At 40.1% G+C, this 22135-nt stretch overlaps 1 protein-coding gene across 1 annotated transcript in view; it reads right to left on the bottom strand.

Moving 5' to 3' along the window:
• LOC117479642 (microtubule-associated protein 4) overlaps positions 1-22135 on the bottom strand; it is a 99937-nt gene that overhangs the window by 46231 nt on the left and 31571 nt on the right. Inside the window, 7 exon segments of the mRNA XM_034126746.1 lie at positions 4-40; positions 43-78; positions 3570-3752; positions 6160-6245; positions 7074-7081; positions 7284-7352; positions 7355-7398. Of these exon segments, the coding sequence (XP_033982637.1) occupies positions 4-40; positions 43-78; positions 3570-3752; positions 6160-6245; positions 7074-7081; positions 7284-7352; positions 7355-7398 (463 nt within the window).

The following is a 22135-nucleotide window of genomic DNA, read 5'->3' as shown; positions in this document are numbered from 1 at the left end:
ACCGTGGAGACACTGGGGCTGAAAGGGAGGTCTGTCGATGGCAGCCAGCCTCATCTGGCCAGGACTCGCTTAAGGCACCTTGTTGTGGGTGAAGAGGGAAAGTTTAAAGTTGGGGAGATGGGTCTGTGCATGTGAATTGATTCCCTTAGTCTATGTTAGACAGAAAATAATTGATAAAACATACAAAAACAATATTACAAATGAAAGTCTTAACTCTGAAAGTTGAAACATATTTATGGGATTTTCTTTCTAGAGTTTTAAGTAATAGTAATAGTTATAGCTATTTGCTAGATGGTATAAAGGCTGACAAAGATCACAAAGTGGATTAGACAGAGCATAAGTGCACCTGCGGGATTCAATCCAAGTCCAGAGGGCTTTTCCCCTTTTTAATAATCTGTCCCGACTTAATCGAACAAGACGTTGTGTGCGTTTTGTTGATCTTGATTTCAACCAAATAAATGTTTAAAATTCCTTCTGTGTCAATGCTGAGTAAGTAAATGCTTGAAGGAATGAAAAAACAGATACACGCACAAACAAGATTTTTGAATAAAGTGATAAAGAGAACTGGTACTTTTGAGTGGCTGACTCACTGCAGCCTTGGGGTATAGTAGAGTGTTTCACTTTAACATTTGGGAAGCAAAGAGCTGTTTAAGACCAACAGAGAGCAAGACTTGGGTGTGTGTGAATGTGATTTATGTGCAGGCATGTTATAAATAAACAGTGCGACAATGCATATGTACATGGAAAGGGATACGGACACACAACAAAAAGACTGAATAATGGTCCCATAGAAAGGAGGTCAATTACAGGCAAGCAAGCTGTAACTAAAACGGCCTGTTTTTGGGACACTGTATAATAAGCTCAGGTAGACACGAGGTACAGGGTTTTTCTGCTACTTTGGCCCAGTTTGCCTCTAGTTTCCAGTTATACGCACATATAGAGAAGAGGAGCTAAAGTGGAGCAGCTGTCAGGGCTCATCTAGTACATTTACTCTCTGGATGGCCATATTTCATATTAACAAACCTCTGACGGAAGTCTGCTCTCTTTACTGTATGTGCAGTAATTGGGAGAGCCAGAAAAAGACGTTGGATTAGAATGACTTAAATTTGATTTGTGCGACTTCATTATGCTCGGAAAATGTAAATGAACAGCTATCATATATGTATATACTGCAGTGTTTTATCGTCCACCGTGCAAACACTTGTACCATATATATAAGCAGCAGGGCAAATGTAAGGTCTAAGAATGAGTCTTGGTTCGCTTGGTCTGTAAAGACTGACATGATCCAAACCCCCATAGCTCCAGGGAACTGTCATGAGGTCCTTCTGTTGACAGCCAACCCACTCACTCCACTTACAGCAATACAGTCATCACAGGCTGAAGTTGCCCATTATTACTATAACACATCCCATTCTGCTTTATCCTCCACTCAAAGCATGTTAGATGTAAAAAAGCTTCCTCATGTGTTTCTCCATTTTTCTTTTTTTTTTGAGTGAGATATCTGACAAGAGAAGGTCGTCCATTGTGGGCTTTATTCCTTAGCATTTAGCATGAGGTAGGTGTTGTTGATTGAGGAAAAAAGCATATGCTAATCAACTGTAAATTATAGCTTTATGTCGATTATTTTCAAGGTCACATAAACATTAAAGCAAAGGAAATGTAGAACACTTCTAGCAATTTAACAAATACTAAAACAATGGGTGATTTACATTTAAAGAAGCACAGTTTGTATGAAAACTCTGCATTGAACCTTTAATATAGTTGAGACTGTGCAATGATAAAATGGCTGTAACTCATGTCTTAAAAACTCTAACACTTGAAGTCGACACACACACACCACAGACAGGCACACTGTTTTAGAATATATTTCAGGGTGGCTGTGAGGGGCGGACAGTAGTCTCCATTTTCTATGCCTTCACCACCTGTTACAAATTGATTGAAGAGTTTGTGAATGAATCACATCAGGCACAATGAGTCAGCTGTGGCTCTGTAACCGTAGCTGCAGGAACTGAAGCACTGCTCAGTTGTAATGACTCAAACACTCCTGTAGTTCTTTTGGTCTCTGGTAGGTTATACTTTAGCAGCAGCGGAAATAAAACTAACCCTAACCCTAACCATCTGACAACAACAAAGTAATGGCATACTCACAACTCTGATGCTATGAGTGTATTTTCAATAAAATATGTTTTCAGCATTATCAGTTGTTGCCCCTTTGCCTTTTGTGGACTTATGTTAAGAGGAAAATCTCAGCATTCTCTGTGTTAAAGTATAGATGCACGAGATTTGTCAATACTGACCCTATACTGTAAATGCATTGGTTATCTGTCATAACGTCAACATAAACTACATTTTTTGTCAGTTTTATTTAATAAATTCAAATGAGTTTATAATTATACATTATACAGATATTAAATGAATTGGCGGTCTAGCTTTAAGACGGTTATGCACATTAGCAGGCTGACTCTGAGTCAGTAATAAAGCTCAGAGCAACAGATTGTACAATATGACATGTTGTATGATGAAAATGTACATTATACTTAACTTGCCTTGCTAGCCATTATAGTTTTGATAATCTTATTCCCCCATGTTTGTATTTCTTAACACAAACTTTGTTATTAGTGACCAGCCCTGCAAACTATTTGATTTCACTTTTTATTTCAGAATCTATGGTAAGTCATGAGATTGTTTACCTCAGAAACTGTCCGGAGCCAGCTGTCTATTTGAAGATAAAACCAGTTTCCTCTCAACCATAAATCTTCAGCTTTCGAGTCTTAGATGAGGTAGAGACCATTTGCTTTCTTCAGGTTTTGGTTATTTGCTGTAAGCAGAGTTGTGTGTTTGGCGTTCATAAAATAAAGACAAATCCACTTTGATATTTCTCCCCCTGCTAATATATCTAGTACAGAGACTAGTTCTGCAATGCACCATGGGGGCTCAGCTGCTGTGAAGCCTTTTGCCAAGTTCTGCTGCCCACATGGGATGTAAGCATGGCCCTACTAGCTGACACAAGCCACAGATTGGTGACAACTACAACTCCATGCTTTCTAGGATCAGATGTGCATTGAACTGGAGAACAGCCCTATGGGGGCTGGGAGAAGGGGGGGGGTTATGGACTGGTCAAGACAGAGTAGACCGTGACACACACAGACAGCTTCTCTCTGAAGGATAAGTAGACACAGAGATGCACACACACGCAAACACAACACATGCAGTACATGACCAGGAGCCATGGCATGATGGGCGACCCTATACGTGTCAGCATCAGATTTGCATTGACCTTGAGCTGGACTAAATCACATTGGAGCTGGGATGTGTGAGGAGGAAGCTATAGCAGAGCAATGGCAGACATCTCCTCTTTATATTGCAACCCTCTGTGGAACAATTGAGTCACATATATGATTTTTACACTATAAAGTATTATTATTTTCAGTTGTTCTGCTGCGAGCAGGTGTGACACCTCTTGATTCAAGACATGTCAAGTGCAAACCCTGCTATAGAAGTGGGTTATGTTACAGTATCTTAAATAACAATAAGCAGTATGACTGTATTGTGTATGATGTCTTTTTTACCTGCTGACAAATCCAGAGGGCTGCGAGGAGGCTGGGGTTCGGGCATCATGGGGCTGTGCCCTTTAGGGACTTCTGAACCCATTGGGGGTGTGGGATGCTGGGGTTCTGCTATACTTGGAGTCCTCTCTGCTGAGAGGGGTGCAGCCCCCACATTGACCGCCATGCCACCAGGCTGGGGGAAATCTGTCAATAAAGGGCAAGAAAAAAAGATACCGTTATGCCAGTGTTCTGGATTCTCTCAGTTCTGATGCTACAACAACAACAACAACAACAACAATTCAATTCAATGTATGTATGAAAATAATCTACCCATGTAGCGGTAGCATGGGCGTTATGAAGACAATCGAATATCACACTACTTTTAACCAAATAACTCGATTTAAATGTTCTGAATATATTGTAAGGTTGACCATTAGTGTTGTCTTCAAATCTTCAGTAATGTGGATATAATAACTTATAGGGTGAAGAAAATGGTCTAGTAAGTAATAATTACATAATTTGAAGGTAAAGCAGCTTATAACATCAATAAAAGACAACACAACAAAGTGTCATATCACAAGATGGATAACATAAGCAAAGGGTAGCCAATGAACACCATGTAATAGTACTAGTAGCATATAGTAGGTTATCAAACACCAACAAAGTGGACAAGGATATTCTCTAAAAGGGTTTATTTATCACATCATTATCTAATTAAACTACATTACTGTACACTGACAAAACAAGAGGAAAAAAGAGCAAGAGGGAACAAATGAAAACAGGAGAGAGAAAGCCAAAGAGGGCAAGGTAGGAGAAACAGCAGCAGGAGTGACTCAGACAAACAACACAATCAATCTACACGGCTCCTGGGGATACTGTGTGTGTGTGTGTGTGTGTGTGTGGTGTGTGTGTTGTGTGGTGTGTGTGTGTGGTGTGTGTGTGTGTTGTGTGTGTGTGTGTGTGTGTGTGTGTGTGTGTGTGTGTGTGGGTGTGTGTGTGTGTGTGTGTGTGTGTGTGTGTGTGTGTGTGTGTGTGTGTGTGTGGTGTGAGAGTGAGAGTGAGAGACAGAGAGAGCAAGAGCCAAAGATATTAGTGTGTTGATCAAGCCTGACCCTGGAGCAGTAATTCCGAGACGACAGGTCTCATTAATACAACAGTGAGAGCTGGGCATGCAGAGGATGGCATGGTGAAAGGCATAACTCCTCACAGCTCATAGAGTGTGTGTGCGTGTGCGTGTGCGTGTGCGCGTGCGCGTGCGTGTGCGTGTGTCACTGTGGAGTACCAGCGGACACCACAGTAGTGACAGCTACAGCTCTGCATTCAGCTAACAAGCTTTGCTTCACCACAATCCATTTATCAGAGCGGATTGTGGGACCACAGATGTAAGTACACTTGTCGGACTGGAGTGACACTTTTAATGAGAGTTAAAAATGAATTTGGGATGTGGAATAATACGATTGTTGCAATAATCCTCTATGATTGAAGGTCAAACTGCATATCTATAAAATGTAAGAATAGTAAAGATTATATATACAAATCTCACATGGACATATATTAAAACCCTGTTGAAAATACAGGCAAGAGTGCTTTGCTACCATGTTGTAGAAGATAAATAAGATCATCATGCGTTTACACAGTCATTGTTAATTTGATATGACCTTTAACAAAATAACAAATTTAAAGGAGGACATGCATGCAGTGATGCACAATATTATTATAAACAGCTGCAAAAAAAGGTCAAGCTGCTAGAATAACTTGACTGTTTTTGTTCACAATAGTAACAGTTGACTTTTAGGAAATACACAGATGCCTAATACTGGTAAATCAAGATCCTTTCCCTCCAAAAAACAACAACAGAGGTGGTCTATGTATGCACTTGACCTTTTATATTAACAGCGCCATTTTACATTTCAGTGAGTTATGTCAATATCACTGCCATTAATCCTGGCTAGCTACCAGTTCCTAAAATAAACAAGCAACAAACCCAGCCAATGTAACTGTAAGGTTATGTCATTTTGCAATTCCCTGATTATTACACATTAGGAAACATGGCAACAAAAATAAAATAAAATTGCAGGCTAGCAGATATAGATTTAATTGAATGAAAGCTTACATTTAGCATATATAAGGCTATGCAATTTGAAATATAAATGGTGTGACTTGCAAGTTGGAGTTCTTTGGTGTTGAGTTTAAATGCCTATTGGTAGGAATGAGTGCAGGAAAGAAAAAAACACCATAGTCCCAAGAAATCTGACCTCGAATAATAGCATTATAATGGCAACAGGTGTTTGAACAGAAGCACCACGGTGGGATGATGGTGTTAAACTCTCTTTCTCGAAAGGCACTTGTTTGACAACAATATATTTGCATTGCCAGCCAAGAATGAAAGCATATATGTTATACCACTGTTACTACCACTCAGCATTTAAATTGAAGCCAATTTGTTCGTGTGAAGATGATTAGTGTACGACTATTGTCATCTCAAAATATCTGGCTTCTTAAGGACCTGTCATCATCAAAGTTCATTATGAATGAAGTTATGTTTGCAGTATTTGTATTGCTGGTGTTATAAAATAAATAGTATGCACTGTTGCGTTTGGTGGCAGTATACCTGAAAAAGCTTCATACTGCCAGCAATCCCTCATTTGGGCAGGGCTGGTTCTGAGAGCCAGAGGACCTGAAAACCTGCCATGGAGGCTGGCAAAAGGGAGAAAAAGAGTCATGGATTATAGGAAATGGAAGGGAAGGAGGAAAATACAAAGTGGGGAGGTAGCAGTAGTTGAGGAAAGAAATAGGAAAGAGGTAAGAATTGATGAAGTAGTCAAAGTTATATCAAAAGAGAAAGAACATCAACAAGGAGTTCTAGGGGGCATTCACAATTTGGATATGGGTGGTCGAAGGTAGACAAGAAGACAGAAGCCAAAAGAGAAAAGGCATTGAAAACGTACAAAAAGTGTTCCGAGCACAGTACCTGCATATAGCAATGCCTCTTACCTCTCCAAAAATAACTATATGATTCTGTGCTAGTATTTATATTGGGAACTTCTACAAACCAGACACAATTCCAAATTTCCATTTTAAAATCTAGATTAGCAAACATTGGAAAAAACAGCTTTTTAAATCCCAGCCCCTCCCTTCAGACCTCTCTCACCAAGAACACATGCATGTGTACTGCCTACTGCTACAGGACAAGTTAACAAGAGAGCGTTGGGAAGATGAGCAAAGCAGATCGTTGTCACTGATACCTTTATCCAAATACTTCAAGGCTGATTCATAAGTAAGAAAACACCTTCCATTATCAAATGTACCTTAAATAACGCATATTGCTATTGTGAGTTCTGTCCTCTGAAAAGGTGATGTTTTCAGGTTGATATAGTTTGTATCTCAGCAGTATTATGAACAAAAACTGTAGGAAGGGCCGAGGGAGCAATCATTTACATTTGGAGTGAAACTAAATGAAGGGGTGGATACACAAATTATGCTTTCATTAACATCTGTGCAGCATTTATTTGGTTAAAATGTAACTTGAATGCCTTCTCAGTTCGGAACAACAACACTTAAACAAACTTTTGCCGTGTTGTTTAAATGCTCTTAACTATATATTCAACAGATCTTTATAGCTTCCATGTTTCCATATTATGACTCAAGCTTGTTTGCTTCACTATTTGGAAGCACAAGTGTTTTCAGAATTCCTTTAAATTGTTTTCATTTAAAGTGTCATGCTAGACTGTGTACTGATAAGAAGTCTGTAGCCAAGGCCTGCTGCTGGTCCAGTGAGTGTGAGCGCACCTCTCCCTGGGGCTTCTGGGCGCGCAGCCTGAGATCTGTTCCCCGGCGGACAGCTTACAACCTGCAGTGACAAACATGGATCATCAGACATTAGATCCTCCTCCTCTCTGATGACGCGCTACTGTACAAGTAGTGACTGTAAGTTAATGACACAGGCTTTTGAACTCTGCACTCTGCTGATACAAATCCCCATACATACACTCACAAATAACTAAATGTAAACACTTTCCATATAGCGGCTTCCTCACCTGCCAAATTCATCCCAAAAGCAGAAATCCTAGTCCCATACAACTCATTCAGGGTGGTTTCTATGTGCTGCTCAGCGCTTCTGTCTCTGTCTGTCTCACTGCATCCTCAGCTGGCTCTGAGCTACTAACAGTGTGAACCCCCATTCACACACAAACACACACACACACAAACACACAGCCGCCATACAAAGAGACACACAACACAGACAAGCGCACACAAAAAAAAAAAATGTTGGGTCGTCAGGGTTCGGTGTGACGTTTCACTGTCTGTCTGATTCAGGTCCCAGGCCCCGCCAAGAAAGCCCCTCCCCCTCGCACTCCATGACTTTTCCCTGCCCACGGCGTCTCTCTCCAGTCACCCACTCTTATCCAGTCTATAAAAAGGGGATACTAACATGACCACAGAGGCCAGAACAATGACTAGGAGATTTAATGTTGCTGTTTAGGAGGTTAAGGTAAAGTGGAATGAGAAGAGGCGGATGGAGGGTCAGGTGGAGGGTCAGGGAGGTGGAAGGAAGGGTTGAATGGACAGCAAGGAAAGGAAGAGGATTTATGGAATCAAGTAAGGGGGAAAAGCAAAATAATGGAGTATTGAAAGGAAGGATATTGGAAGGAGGAAGAGAGTGAGGGGAGGAGAAGAGGGAGGCACCAATGGCAATCCTCTCCCAGCAGCATTCACAGAGGGTGACAGTAAGGCAAAACAGACAGGATGCCACCCACAGTCAGAAACGCTCCCATATATCAGTCACAAAACAGGGGTGCTAGGGGTGTTTCTCGACAGGGTGGAGGGAACATCTCCGTCGGCAAGGGTCACTTGATTGAGTCCAAAAACACTACCAATGGCCAGCACTTATCCTTGACGGTCTCACATTTGGTTATTTCTGCCTGTCTTTGGTGGTCTCATTCTTTGACCCAAACACACATATATATATTAGGAGACATGCAAGGTTCACAGTAAACTTCACACATTGCTTGGGTGGCTAAATCGAGTGCTTTCTAAGTGCACTAAGTATCTTCTGCCTTATCTACCTTTTAGTTAAATCACTGAAGCAAAACAAGTTGCAGGAAAACAGGCGAATGTTCCCTGTGCTCCTGTCCAAGGTGCTAAAATCAGATTAAGCAGATTTGAAAGGGCAGGTCCAGGGGTACTTGGTATGAAAACCTCTAATATATCTTTCCTATTTACATTTTCACCCCCTTACATAGCCAGTCTGGTTGACTAGGATTATTGTATTGGGGGAGGGAGGTTACATAAATTCATGACCTCAAAGCTGGTAGCTGTCTGGAATGAACCCATCACTCAAATAAAACATCTCTCGGGCGAAATTACTGAACATATTATCAGACCAAGTTGAATAGACTAGACAGTCAAAGTAGATGTCTACTTGGTGATATTTAAAAGGATGACTCATCATTTTAGATGATTCCTAACAGTAATGAACATAGCAGTGCCTTTAGACAGATACGCTATCCGGCATAATACAGCCAAACATATTTGCTAGGAAAGACAATAGTAAATGTCTTTGAATTTTCAAATATATTTTGGTGGTAAGGCAAAAGTTCCTTGGTTAGGTAGACTTGGAGGAATTTGGACTCAAGACTAAGAACATTTCTTAAATCCTGGCTACAATCCGGCTGGCCTCTTCTGTCTCTTTTCCCTTTGGACTTTTATATATTCCAATTTAACCTTTTCCCAAATCTTAGTAATACATTTGGCATTACAATATTTCCCTTCAAGTGAAGAAGTTTTTCATCTATCAGAATTGTTTTTGTCTTTAAACTGGATCTTGTCCTCTCCATTCTGCATCGAACCAGACATAAAATGACCCAGTAGGCTAAAAACAGTCATAAAACTGTCTAATTTAGTTTTTGTCTGCAGTGAAACAATGACATTTGTGAAACTTGGGGCTTAAGCTTTTTTGGCTCAGTAAATGCTATTGTACCTAGGGCTTTCTAGTTCAGACACATTTTAGGGGGTTCAGTTGAATCCACAAGAGAACATTTCATGCTGAGTTATTCTCTGCACACTGCACTGTGGGGTAATGTACCAGGGGTGAACTGCTCAGCTTGATAGATTGAGGAAGACCAACTGTGATGCATTAACTGTGTGTATGTATGTCTGTGGGTTTTTTGGAACATGTTCCGTGTATTGTTCCTTACTAGGGGAGGTCAAAGCCCGAGATGAGGTTCATTACAGTGGCATCACTCTATGTAACCTTAAATAACAGGCTCCTTACAGACCAGCAAAGATCATCACTACTGGGCTTCTATGGCAACACGGAACTATGGCAGGAAGTCTGGCAGTCTTAACATTGTAATGTATGTACAGTTTATTTGCAGTACAACCATGCTTTCAAATGTAAAAAACTATTTTCTCAGAACTTCAGATACCATCAAGTCAACAGTTAGTGCTACATTATGTCATAAATACACACACTTTAATAAATAAGTGTGTGATTTAAAACTTAAATCTTAAACTTAAGCATTTGTTTTTTAAGAAAGAAGTTGAATGTATGTTTAACAAGTGGTATTGCTACTACAGCAGAGTTAGTGTATTTGTATAAAGTTGTGCTAATGAAAATATATTTAAAAAAATGCATCATCCAACTGTGAGATTGCTGTGATTAGGCTGTTATTTTTTATGCATTTTAACACAACCATGGAGTTGGAAGTTTCACTGATACCAAAGTAAAGAGACTTGTTTGACGTCTATGCAATTAATTAAATAAAACATTGCTCATGCTAAATCTCTAAAGGTAAAGGACTGACCATAGCCAACTTATTTAAGTGGAAACATTGCCTCTAGTAGCACAAAATACAATTTCTGATTCAGTTTTCAGTGTGGACAAAATGTCTAAATTATGTAAGAGCTGCTTTTGCTGCTGACCTCAGTATGAGGACGGAATATGGCGAGACAGACTGGAGGAGCTATCAGTTTGACAGAGTAACTTTAGTGTCACAGAGGGACACACACACACACACACACACCACACACACACACACACACACACAACACACACACACCACACACACACACACACACACACAACACACACACACACACACACACACACACACACACACACACACACACACACACACACAACACACACACACACACACACACACACACACACACACACACACATCACACACACACACACACACACACACACACACACACACACACACACACACACACACACACACACACCACACACACACACACACACACACACACACACACACAACACACACACACACACACACACACACGATGTAGCTGCACTAATATGGACGAACAAAAGCACACAGCAACACACTCATGTTCTCAGAAAAGTCCAGACACAACATGATAGCAGTCAGACAGACAGAAAAAAGCCTGACCCCATGCTTGGTGAACAGTTGACAGAAGACAAATGATAAATATAGCCTACAATGAACACACACACACACACACACAGCAGTCTTGTCTAATAAAACAAAATAACAATAATTATACTAAAGGCTTCATGTTCGATCCACAAAGTAAAAAAAAGTGTGTGCTGTGATTGTAATTCTTCACTTGTTGTTATTATTCATTATTCATATTTTAAAGGTTGCCATCCGAAATACAGCTCTTCCGTCAACAATGGATACTGGATTTAAACTACAATCTCCCCTTATTAGGTACAGTATATTATTATCCCCTTACCTTCTGTTCCCACTCAGCTATATATAACCAGTTCCCAGGTGTTTGAAAATGCCTATCTTCTCTCAACTTCTGCTGCATAAACCTCTCCAAAAAAATCTGACAAAACCCAGAAATTACCTTGCTGCATCTTTCATTATATAGATTATTCAGATGTAATTTTTTTTAAAACAGTTATTTAACAAGGCCAAAAAAGCCTATTGCTTCATCTGCTAATAAAAAACGCAGAATTCCTCCTGACTCCCTTCTGACTTCCTTAACTTCCTGTCTCATACATTAGCTTGTCTTACATAACTCCTTACTCTTTTTTCTTACATGCAACAACTTCTAAACAGTAGCAGTTTGTTAGCGTACAGTTACTTGGTGTGACACATGGTCCAAAAACACTCAATGAAGTTTGTTTCTATTAAGTCTGGTTTGGTTTCACAGTGCACACATTAATGATTTAATACAAATAACAGTTTGAGGTTAGATGTACAAAAGTAAAGGGCCAGAAATATACTAGAAAAAGGCTTCCATATTGGTCAGAAATGTGGCAGTGGGCAATGTAAAACATGGAAATCAACAAGCGTGGAGAGAACATTAACTGGAGCAGAACATGCCGCAGATAACCATGTTCTCTCCAGCCCAGATGTCAAGCAATCATCTGATCTCTGCAGAATCTGTCACAGTATCAAAGGAGCGACTGTGATCTTCAGACGGCTAGAGGGACCCTGTGCCAGGCCTGGGCCAAGACAATGGGCCTGTTAGGCGCGCGCACACACAGGCGCGCGCACACACAGGCACACGCACACACAGGCACACGCACACACAGGCACACGCACAGGCACGCACACACACACACACACACACACACACACACACACAAACACACACACACACACACACACACACACACACACACACACAACACACACACACACACACACACACACACACACACACACCACACACACACACACACACACACACACACACACACACACACACACCACACACACACACACACACACACACACACACACACACACACACACACACACACACACACACACACACACACACACACACACACACACACACACAATGTTTGCAGGGTAGTACAAACCAACATATTCTCCCTTGATTACCTGTGTCGTGATCAAATCTGTATAATTTATATTTACACAGCATTCAATCATAAATGTACCATGTGATCCATATATAAAATACATAAATCCCCCTTTCTCCATATTGTTTTTATTTTGCAGCAGTATAGTAAATCTCCAATTGAGGTAGCATCACATAATAATCAAACTAAAACAAGCACTCACTGAACTCAAACTTGAATGTATGTTTAGGATTTTCATTAGAAAGCTCTGACTCAGCTATAGTCTAGCCTAGCGTCGTCTTGATGATCCATTCTTTGATTCTCTCATATGGCTGACAGCCTGTAGGCTAGTCTCTGTCCCCCAGCTGACCTGGCATGCTCAGTTCAGTGGAAACAAGAGTAACCTCCAGTTTGAAGTAAACCTCATTAAACATAGCTGTTTTAAGAAGTAGGTGCAGTTGTGCCAAGAGAGCAGACTTCTCCTTCAATATCCTCCAAAATATATTGGTTCTTTCATCAAGTGGGTACACTCTGGAAATTAGGCCATAGCCTTATTTTGATCTATAAGAAGCCAGGGCATACCTCCTGTGGTTTATATGTCAGGCTTCTTCAACATCATCTATAACACTGCAAACTTAAGGAACAAGAGCAAGACACCTAAAACAATTTAAAAAAACAACTTTCATTTGATTTTCATAAAAGCTGCCATGTGATCTTTATACCAAACCTGGCTATTTTTTCAATGCATGGCACCCTTACCAAAACAGCCTAATCTGGGATAAGCGGGCAGGATCGGCTGGAATCCCACAGCTGACCCCAGCCTCTCCCTGCTATGTCGCCTCAGCCTCAGCTCCTCCAGCTAGGATAGACACTCTGAACTAGCTGGGTCAGGGTTGGTGCAGGACCACAGGCTCACAGTGATGGTTCAACGAGAGGACAGAGTGCTACTCTCTGGGAGGACAAACAACTACTGTCCTGTTGATTCAGCCACAACACAGCATTAATCATGAACTTTGACTCAGGTTGAATCAGCCAGTCAGCCTTTCTGTCCACCTTTACCTGCAAATACCCTCTACACACTTTAGAGGCTTTAGAATAGTATTCTCTTTCTTTAGAGTCTGGTTTTCTGTTTGTCCTTGGAGAGGTATTGGAATTGCATTCTCAAATTATTGAATATGAATCCTTCCATGAATATATGTTCTATAGATACAAAAACAAAGAGTAACAACTAAGAGTGCAATGACGAGTAAGATGAAGGAGAGGCAAAGTAGATCTGGAGATAGGATTAGAAGACTCCAACAGTGTCTCCTAATTGGGGGATGCCGTTTAGCGACAACCAATTGGAACTAGCCAAGCCACAGTTTGAAGGGGGTTTCCCTGTGTAGTATAAAGAGACTGCCAACAGTCGTTCTGGTTGTTGGGATCTGATCTGTTATTTTAAGAATTTCAAAGCTTGGCCTCATTTACTTAATCCAGCCAGCAACCCAGCCAACATTTAACTTTTAACAACTTTTCAAAAATCCTGCTGTAACTGCTGAAACACACATGGACGATTTTGCCTGCATCATCAAAAGCCCCAAAGCCCATGCAAGTTATGTTTGTTATACCACAAGAGGACATTTCCGATGCTGTATGATGTATACAAGTTCGTATTTGAATGATATGGACAATGTAAAAGGCAGTAACAGCTGCAATGTTCAGCCTGGCTAATATATCCAATACAAAAAAGCAGATACAATACAACCATTAGCATTGTTCAAAAAATCTGAATGTCTGCCAACACATCCATTGATGTCTGGTGTTTGACCCATCAATGGCAACTTCAGCTGGCTGGGAAATAGTCGATAATAGTGCTTTGAGAAAGGATTAGGAAATTAAACATAAAACTTCCAACATTTTGGAGCTAGCTGGATACAAAGATTCATCAATCAAAATCAATAACTGATGACAAACGTGCTTGATATCGACGAAGTTGAACAACATGTTCCAAGTAGACTTACAAGGTATGGATATTTCTTACGATTTAGGGCAAAACTAAATATCTTCCCAACAACAGGTTAACAAAAACACAAGGCTGAATGAAGCAGCTAAATATACATTCATAAACATGTATACATATGTAGGCTAGATATCCATTACATTAAATGATAATTTGTGGTCTTGGGGTTGTAACATATGACTGATAATCTATTTTGATGCAAGGATCTAGAGATTATCTCTCTGGGTGGTTTGTGACATTTTTGTAATAAACAAATATTTGTAATGAACTTGAAATGCATAAAAAACACAATCTGTTTTATATTATAGCCTTGATCTATACAGTATATCCAAGTGTGTTGGAATTTTAAATCTACTGTAACATAATTGAATAAGTCTTTGCAATACACAGATCAAGAGGGGCACAAGGTGTGGCGCAGTGGACTAGTGTGTTGGTGTTCGGATCAGGGGAGCACAGGTTCAAACCCCACTGCAGTCAGCATGTCGTTGTGTCCCTGGGCAAGACACTTCACCCCAAATTGCTCCTGTGGGGATTGTCCACAGTATTGAGTATGTAAGTCGCTTTGCATAAAGCGTCTAACAAGTAACATGTAATGTAATGTACTGATGGAACAAATTCAGTGTGAGACGGTGATGTGCATTGACAAGTGCTGAGGAGAAAAGTGCATTGGATGTGACACTGTGTGTGTGTGTGTGTGTGTGTGTGTGTGTGTGTGTGTGTGTGTGTGTGTGTGTGTGTGTGTGAATGTTTCTGCAAAAGGCAGGTGGTTGACCCTGCAGGTATCTTAAACCAACACGTACACACATCTGTCTCTAAAACACTTATTTTCCCTCCATCCTTGCTTCCTTTCTTTGAAGCCAAGCCTGTTACGTCATCGTATCTTCCACCCCTCATTGTCCTAACCTCAAAAAACAATGCGCTTTGTCAGTCTGCAAAGGAGGCAATCCCTTAGTCAATATTTTAATACCCCAATAACTTCCTCCTGACCTTGTTCACGTCAGTGTTTGTTAGTTTTTATTGGCAGGATTAAGGAGTTAAGCTACTGCCAGGGATATTTTGACTATCTTAAGTATTTTGTTCGCTCATATGCATTTCTAGCTGTCATGTTTTCTAGCACTCCTCACTGTCATGGATCAAAATGTATAAAACTGAGCCAAGCAGGGGGGGTGTTTAACTTCAACCAGCAGGGATCGTGCAGTCAGTACCTGTCAAATCAACAGATGAAGTAAAAAAGTGCACACATCAAAGTGCAGTGGAGAGTGTAAGAATTGCTAGTTGCCCATGTTGATGCGTCCCATCCAGAGCATTTCACATTTAAAGCTCGAAGGCAGGACTTAGGCCTTAGACACACACATACACAATGTATTCTGACATGAGGAAAAGAGGAAGGCCTTTGCTCACTCGAAGACATACACACAAACCAGTATATGGATACAAAGAGACATGCACAGTGCTACACACACACACCTTCATGTGTGGGAAAAGCTCACACAGATGAAACGCTTTCTGTCTACACAGAAGACATCAGTGAAGGGGGAATTAGGTTTTTTTCCCCCAGCTCAGGGATTAAAGTTGCATCATGAATATTTAAAAGGAGATTTATGCAGCATTTCTACCAAATCACTTCCACAAGTGAACAGGATGACAGCATGAGTCTATCAAATTATACAAAGATGCTGAGCTAAAAGTTAGGCGTTATGGATTTTCAATCAAATAAAAAGAAGGTGACATAATGAAAAGTAGGAGGGCCGGTTTGACTTTTCAAAAGGCTGTCAAAGAATTCATGTTTTTTTAGTTTTCAATATGTTTAGTTGTCCTAAATCTAACATTAGGCATACCCACAATGAAGAAATTAGATGTATGCTAAATGCTTAGAAAAAAGCCACATTTCTGCAAATTTGGAACTACAGAGCCTACAGTCACAACACTCACAGTTCATAACATGAAGCTTTAAGGTCCTCGGGTTGTTTTTGAGTGTGAGCTGAAGAAGATGTACAGTACAACATGTCCAGAGGGTGTTGTCAAAGTAAATGTGTCTGCTGGTGGCTAGGGGATTTTATTGAGGAGTTAACTCATAAAACCCCTAGTGGGAGGTGAGAGCTGTTATCAACTACTAACAAGTTTAGAGTCGAAAGCATGAAATAATACATACATTATTTTGTATATGCACAGTACAAGCCTAAGTACTTCCTGTCCTGTACTTTAAACTTCCAGTGAGTAAATACTGTGGCAGTGGTCGAAGAAGAAGAATATTTATTTATCCCCAATGGGAAAATACTTTTGCATTTAAACACTCACATTACACACAATTGTTGATATACCTAAGAACACACATGCAGGATTGGAGAGGAAGAGTAAAGGGACAGCCAGGTGGGGGTTCGGTGCCTTGCTCAAGGGAGTGAACTGGCACCTCTCCAGGTACCAGTCCACACTCCGTATTTGGCGACCCTTCGGATCAAAGACCAAGTTGCTACAAACTGAGCCACTGCCACCCTAGCTAGCTCTCTGCATTTTACCCATCCTAGAGTTAGGAGCAATTGGCGGCCATTATGTACGGGCCTAGGGAGCAGTGTAGGGAACGGTGCCTTGCTCAGGGACACCTCTGTAGCACTTTGTCTATCCAGGACTTGACTCGTTGACTTTCCGATTCCCAAGCCAAGTCCCTATGGATTTAGCCACTACCGCCCTAGGCTTTTAACGTGACAGCCACAAGAAATAGCTCACAAACACTTGACTATTTGACACATGTTTTTTAAAGTTAAGGGGTTGTGGATCACCAAAGTTATTAGGATGCATTATTTGGGGGTCAGGAATGTCAATACAGAAGTTTATCAAAATCTAACCAATATTTCAGTCACCAACCTATAAAGGCATGCTGTTCTTTTGAGCCTATGATGTAACACCAAAATACAGAACATCAATAATTTAAAAAGCATGCTACAGGCCTGACAGGAGTTCAAGGTCCTCAGATGATGTATGGCTTTATAATGTGTGGGAGATGCTCATACTGTAATGTACTGCATGTGGGGGTCTTTCTATGCATTATGTACTCCTCTCATAATGTCTTCATGTTTTCTCTTTTAAAACAAATTGAAATGTCCTTCACTCGCCCTCTTTAAGGGTAATGTAGGGGAGCAGCTGTGTCGGGGTGAGGCTCTCTTGGGGCTGTGATGTTCGGGTTATTAAGTTTGTTTTTGCTGTGTATATTCTGACAGGGCAATCGCTGCACTGAAAAGCACATCTGCTTACACATTGGACTTGTTCAATTCATCCACCTCAATTTTTTCTCCCCTTTCATCGCCCACACTATAACTCTCTGAGTCCAAGTAGGGCAGGCAGCCCCATATAGACCCACACACACCCATGCTGACAGAGAGGATTGCTCAGGTCAGGTTGATCTCTGGAGGTTACGTTATTTGGATGGTAAATCATGCAACTCATCTTAGAGCTACCCTGCTGGTAAAGGACTCTGCAAGGGCATGGAAGTGTACAAGGGATATTTAATAGGGACAAACTAATTATCACATCTAAATTTGACCAAATTCCTGAAAAGTGAAAGATTTGGCTGTATTTTGTGTTAATAGCTAATTAGCCAATGTTAGCAGGCACATTATAAAACACTCAAACTTCAAACTGACATAATACAATTCACTGTCACCACCTAAATCCTGCGTGCTGCATAAACAGACATGTGCATATGCTCATACTGTAAATAATTGTCCAGGCCATGAACAATCCAGTAGTTATTTTTTTTTGCACTATTATTTTCACTGTCTACAACTAATAGAAACATGTAAACTCATTTTATTATGTATTCTTTATTTTAGCTGTTTGGTCTTTTGTTTATTGGTCTTTTATTTTTATATAAATCTTTTTTTATTATTATTTAAAAGTATTTTTCACATATAATCTGAACACTACAGTCCGGTCTACTCTTCATTTGTTCAGCTTTGTTGTCCTTGTTCTAAGCTGATATGTCGATTTCAGTGTAAGTATTTTAAGAACAATGATAAAAAACATTCCTTGTATGTGGCTAATTAAATTGATTCGGATTTGTTGATGAGCATTTTTTAAAGTTAGTGTTTGTAGTTTAGCTGATGATGATGCGGTGTAGTAAATTGTAGCGTAAGAAGCTTCTGTCATGCTTTCTTTCGGAGACTCATACGATCTCCTTTCATGTTTGGAACCTCATTTCAGTCAGCCTTCTGGGTGAGAAGCTATAAAATACTGAAAGCTGGCAAACATCTTAACAGAAGGCAGAATCTCCTTTATTTATTTTCGTATGTGTTTAAGCCACAGCAGGAGAGCAAAATAAATGAATGGTTTCTAACCAGAGAGGCATATTGCTCAGAAGCAATGGAAATCATTCCCCTGGAGCACACACTAATCCCTAAGCTTTACATTGTACAAAATCCAGCGCCTCCAAAGGCTACAGCCAGGATGAGTAAGAGTCTTGTTCTCTTAGAAAGCTGCTAAGATATACGGATATCTAAAAAAAAAGGAAATGATACTGCACATAATATAAAAGGCTGTGAGAGACAGAAATAGAAAGAGGAGAAAAAGCAGCAGTTAGACATTAGAGAAGAGGTTTAGTTCAGGTTGGTTAGAAGAAGAAAGAGAAACCCAAAAGCCAGGTAAGTGTGTGTTATATATCAGTTTATTAGCACAAGGTGCAGGCAGACAACAGAGAGAGGCACGTCTACTGTATAACAAGGACACTCTGAATTAGACGGAAGAAACACATAAAAGAGGCGGGATCTAAAACATGTGGCACATGTAGAATTGTTCTATGCATCTAGGAAATAAAATAAATATTAAAGTAGTTTGCATTGCAAGGTATATGTTGTAACTGAACCCTTAAATGATACCAATGGGGGTCTTATTATCTTTTAACTAAGTAATACACATTTGGGAGAAGATCTGAGAAGTATCATATGTGATACAATGATTGGTGATGTGCCTGCTATGAATGCACACACAGATTGAAGTGTACAAATCACACTTTACAATTTATTCTGCGAGGGAAAGAAATGGTGTTACATTGTGAAACAAAACAGCCCTGTTGGCAAGCCACAGAGCATTGCTACACATTGTTCAACATCTTCTGAAAGGATTCATTTATTGAAATACCTATACTCCCCCATCCTAATACAATTAAGGTGAATGTAATTGTATTTGTGGTACTTAAACATTTGTCTTTCTAGAAGCATCCTGGTTTTGGATCCATACATATATGGATGAGTTCCAAAGAAAACACAGATTTGTAACATGAAAGCAAGACCTGGCTAAGGAAAGAAGACAAAAGGATGCAGCTTGAGACTAAAAGTACCCTATCATTATAATGATAAAATATGAGTTACTCTTTAGTGAACTCAAATGTATCGCTTAACCAATGACATTATGCAACACCAGACACAACAAACATAGAGTTAACAAGTCATTAACTTAGTTATAATCAATAATTAAAAAAGATAAATTGATGAACTAAATAAACAGTACAGTAAATGTGAATAGACTGCTGGGACTTAACATTGTCTACATTAATGATTGTCCATCAAAAGCTGGCTTAAGTATTTACTTAGCTATCTATTTGGTTAAGAGAAGATTGTGCAAAGCAGATAAATAGTTCAGGTTTAACAGCTAAGAGGTTTAGAAGCATTCATATAAGAAAACAAATAACACAAATAATCACTGTGTGGGTTAAATTGTGAGTTTGTTTGTGTGCTGGTTTGTGGGTGTTGGCAGATCCGTCTTGCAACGTTTGCGACTCAGTTTGAAATCTTTCAGACAGGGGGACGAGGCTTGCTGCTGGGGGAAGGGGGGGGGGGGGGGGGGCGTTTGTGACTGTGTGTGAATGTGAGGACATGAACTATTGAACTTCACTGTGATTGGTAGACACAGCAAGAGAGAAACGAACAGAGGGGCTACAGATGTGCATGATTTCATCTAACTGTGCTGTGATGTATTTGTTTATGCTGCAGTGGGCTTTTATATACGTACAGCTGAATTGAAGTGTATATATACTTGATTTGGAAACAATAAGTGAGGAAGAGAAATAAACAAGATAAGAGCATATCATTGGACATAGTGTAGATAAGTCAGTGCTGTATTTCTAGTCCAGAAAAAACAAAACAATACTAAATACAATTTCATATGTGACAAGTGTGTCAGGGACCTCAGTTTGCCCAGCGGAGTGAATCACAGTGTGCTGACACATTATGAGGAGTGTGCGCTGAAGTCAGGACAGCGTAGGAAGGCTGAGTGTGCACATAATGTTAGTCTGTGAGTTGTGTCATGAGTGAAAGTAATGTGTTATCTTGTAAACTCAGACTTCTCCTTCATACTGGATGAAAGGAGCCATGGATAGGGTAGATAGTGTGTCTGTATGTTGCACAGGGAGAGGGGAAAGGTGCACAGAAGCGGAAGCACAGCTGATTGACAGTCGGCATGGCGATGGAGGCGGGTTCTAGTCCTCTGAAGCATGGCGATTGGAAAAAAGAGGATAAAAAAGGAATATTGGAGAGAAGATGGAAGTAAAGGGAAAAAAATGGGGTTGAAAGCAAGAAAGGGGAAGACAAGAAAGAGTAAAAATAATGCATCAGGTGCATTAAAATAAAAAATGGTCGATTCAGAAAGAGAGAATGAATAATAAAAAGGGTATAAATCAAGAGGAAAAATTATAAATATAAAATTTAAATATTTAAGCGAGGAGAAAAAAAGATAAATGAGAACAAGAGGATGGGACAAGGGGGGGAAAGGAATAAAGCAGATTAGTAAAGCTGTCAAAATAATCTACAATTAATTTAACATAGGTCAAATAATTGACCAAGATGAGATGAAACAATTATTTAAAATCTTATATTGGTCAAATATGTGGGTAGATATCTTATATGATATATTATTGTTGATGTGCCGTGCAGAGGAGTCATGCAGTGGAGGTGCGGCATGCAGCATCCCAACACATACACTTCACACTTACACATCTGCTCCGTCAGGATTCAGCTTACACTCTCAATTATGTGACCCAGTTACTAATTATACTGCTTCCTCTCCCTGGGCTCTTTGGGAATAACAATGATGAATGGACCCAATGCACCTCCACAAGGCCAGATGCTCGGTCTTCTGAAATAGGCCCACTGAAAACTATATAGCACACCTCACGCTGTACTCAAATCAGAGAGTTTAGCTAAAACTTAAACAGAGCATCCTTCTGACACCATTTTCCTTATTTTACATGAACACATGCACACATACAGCCAAGTAACCATGGTAACACAAGTGACCCATGCCATGCAAACAGCCAGACAGCTAAGCGGGGAACATGCCAACACAGGCGTCTGATTTATATGCTGATCACTCCTCCCACTGTCGCCAACATACATCCCACCAACTGCACATTTATCAGCTGGCAGAATAATACAGCTACCACAATATGTGGTTTCATTCCTAGCAGAAGTTGTTTTTTCGCTTATAAAACCAAGCGATCGCTTATTTCAACCAGGCATCAATGCACGGATCCAACACAATGCTTCATCAGCAGAGCATTGACCTGCAGTCAAGAGGAGCAGTGACACATTCCTGCCATTTTGAACATAACATGTTAATCTAAAAGGATGTTGAGGTAAGTTACATTCATGTAAAGAAAACACACTTGCATTGTGCCTGATCACAGTAGCTCGCAGACATTTACAGCATGCGGGTATACAGACTGTTTCACTTAAATACTGAACTTGAATGTCAGGTAACAAAACAATCTACACCACCATTCTG

This window comes from Trematomus bernacchii, unplaced genomic scaffold (assembly GCF_902827165.1).
Source record: "Trematomus bernacchii unplaced genomic scaffold, fTreBer1.1, whole genome shotgun sequence".
Classification (NCBI taxonomy): Eukaryota; Metazoa; Chordata; class Actinopteri; order Perciformes; family Nototheniidae; genus Trematomus; species Trematomus bernacchii.
This window is presented reverse-complemented; position numbering and strand designations above follow the sequence as displayed.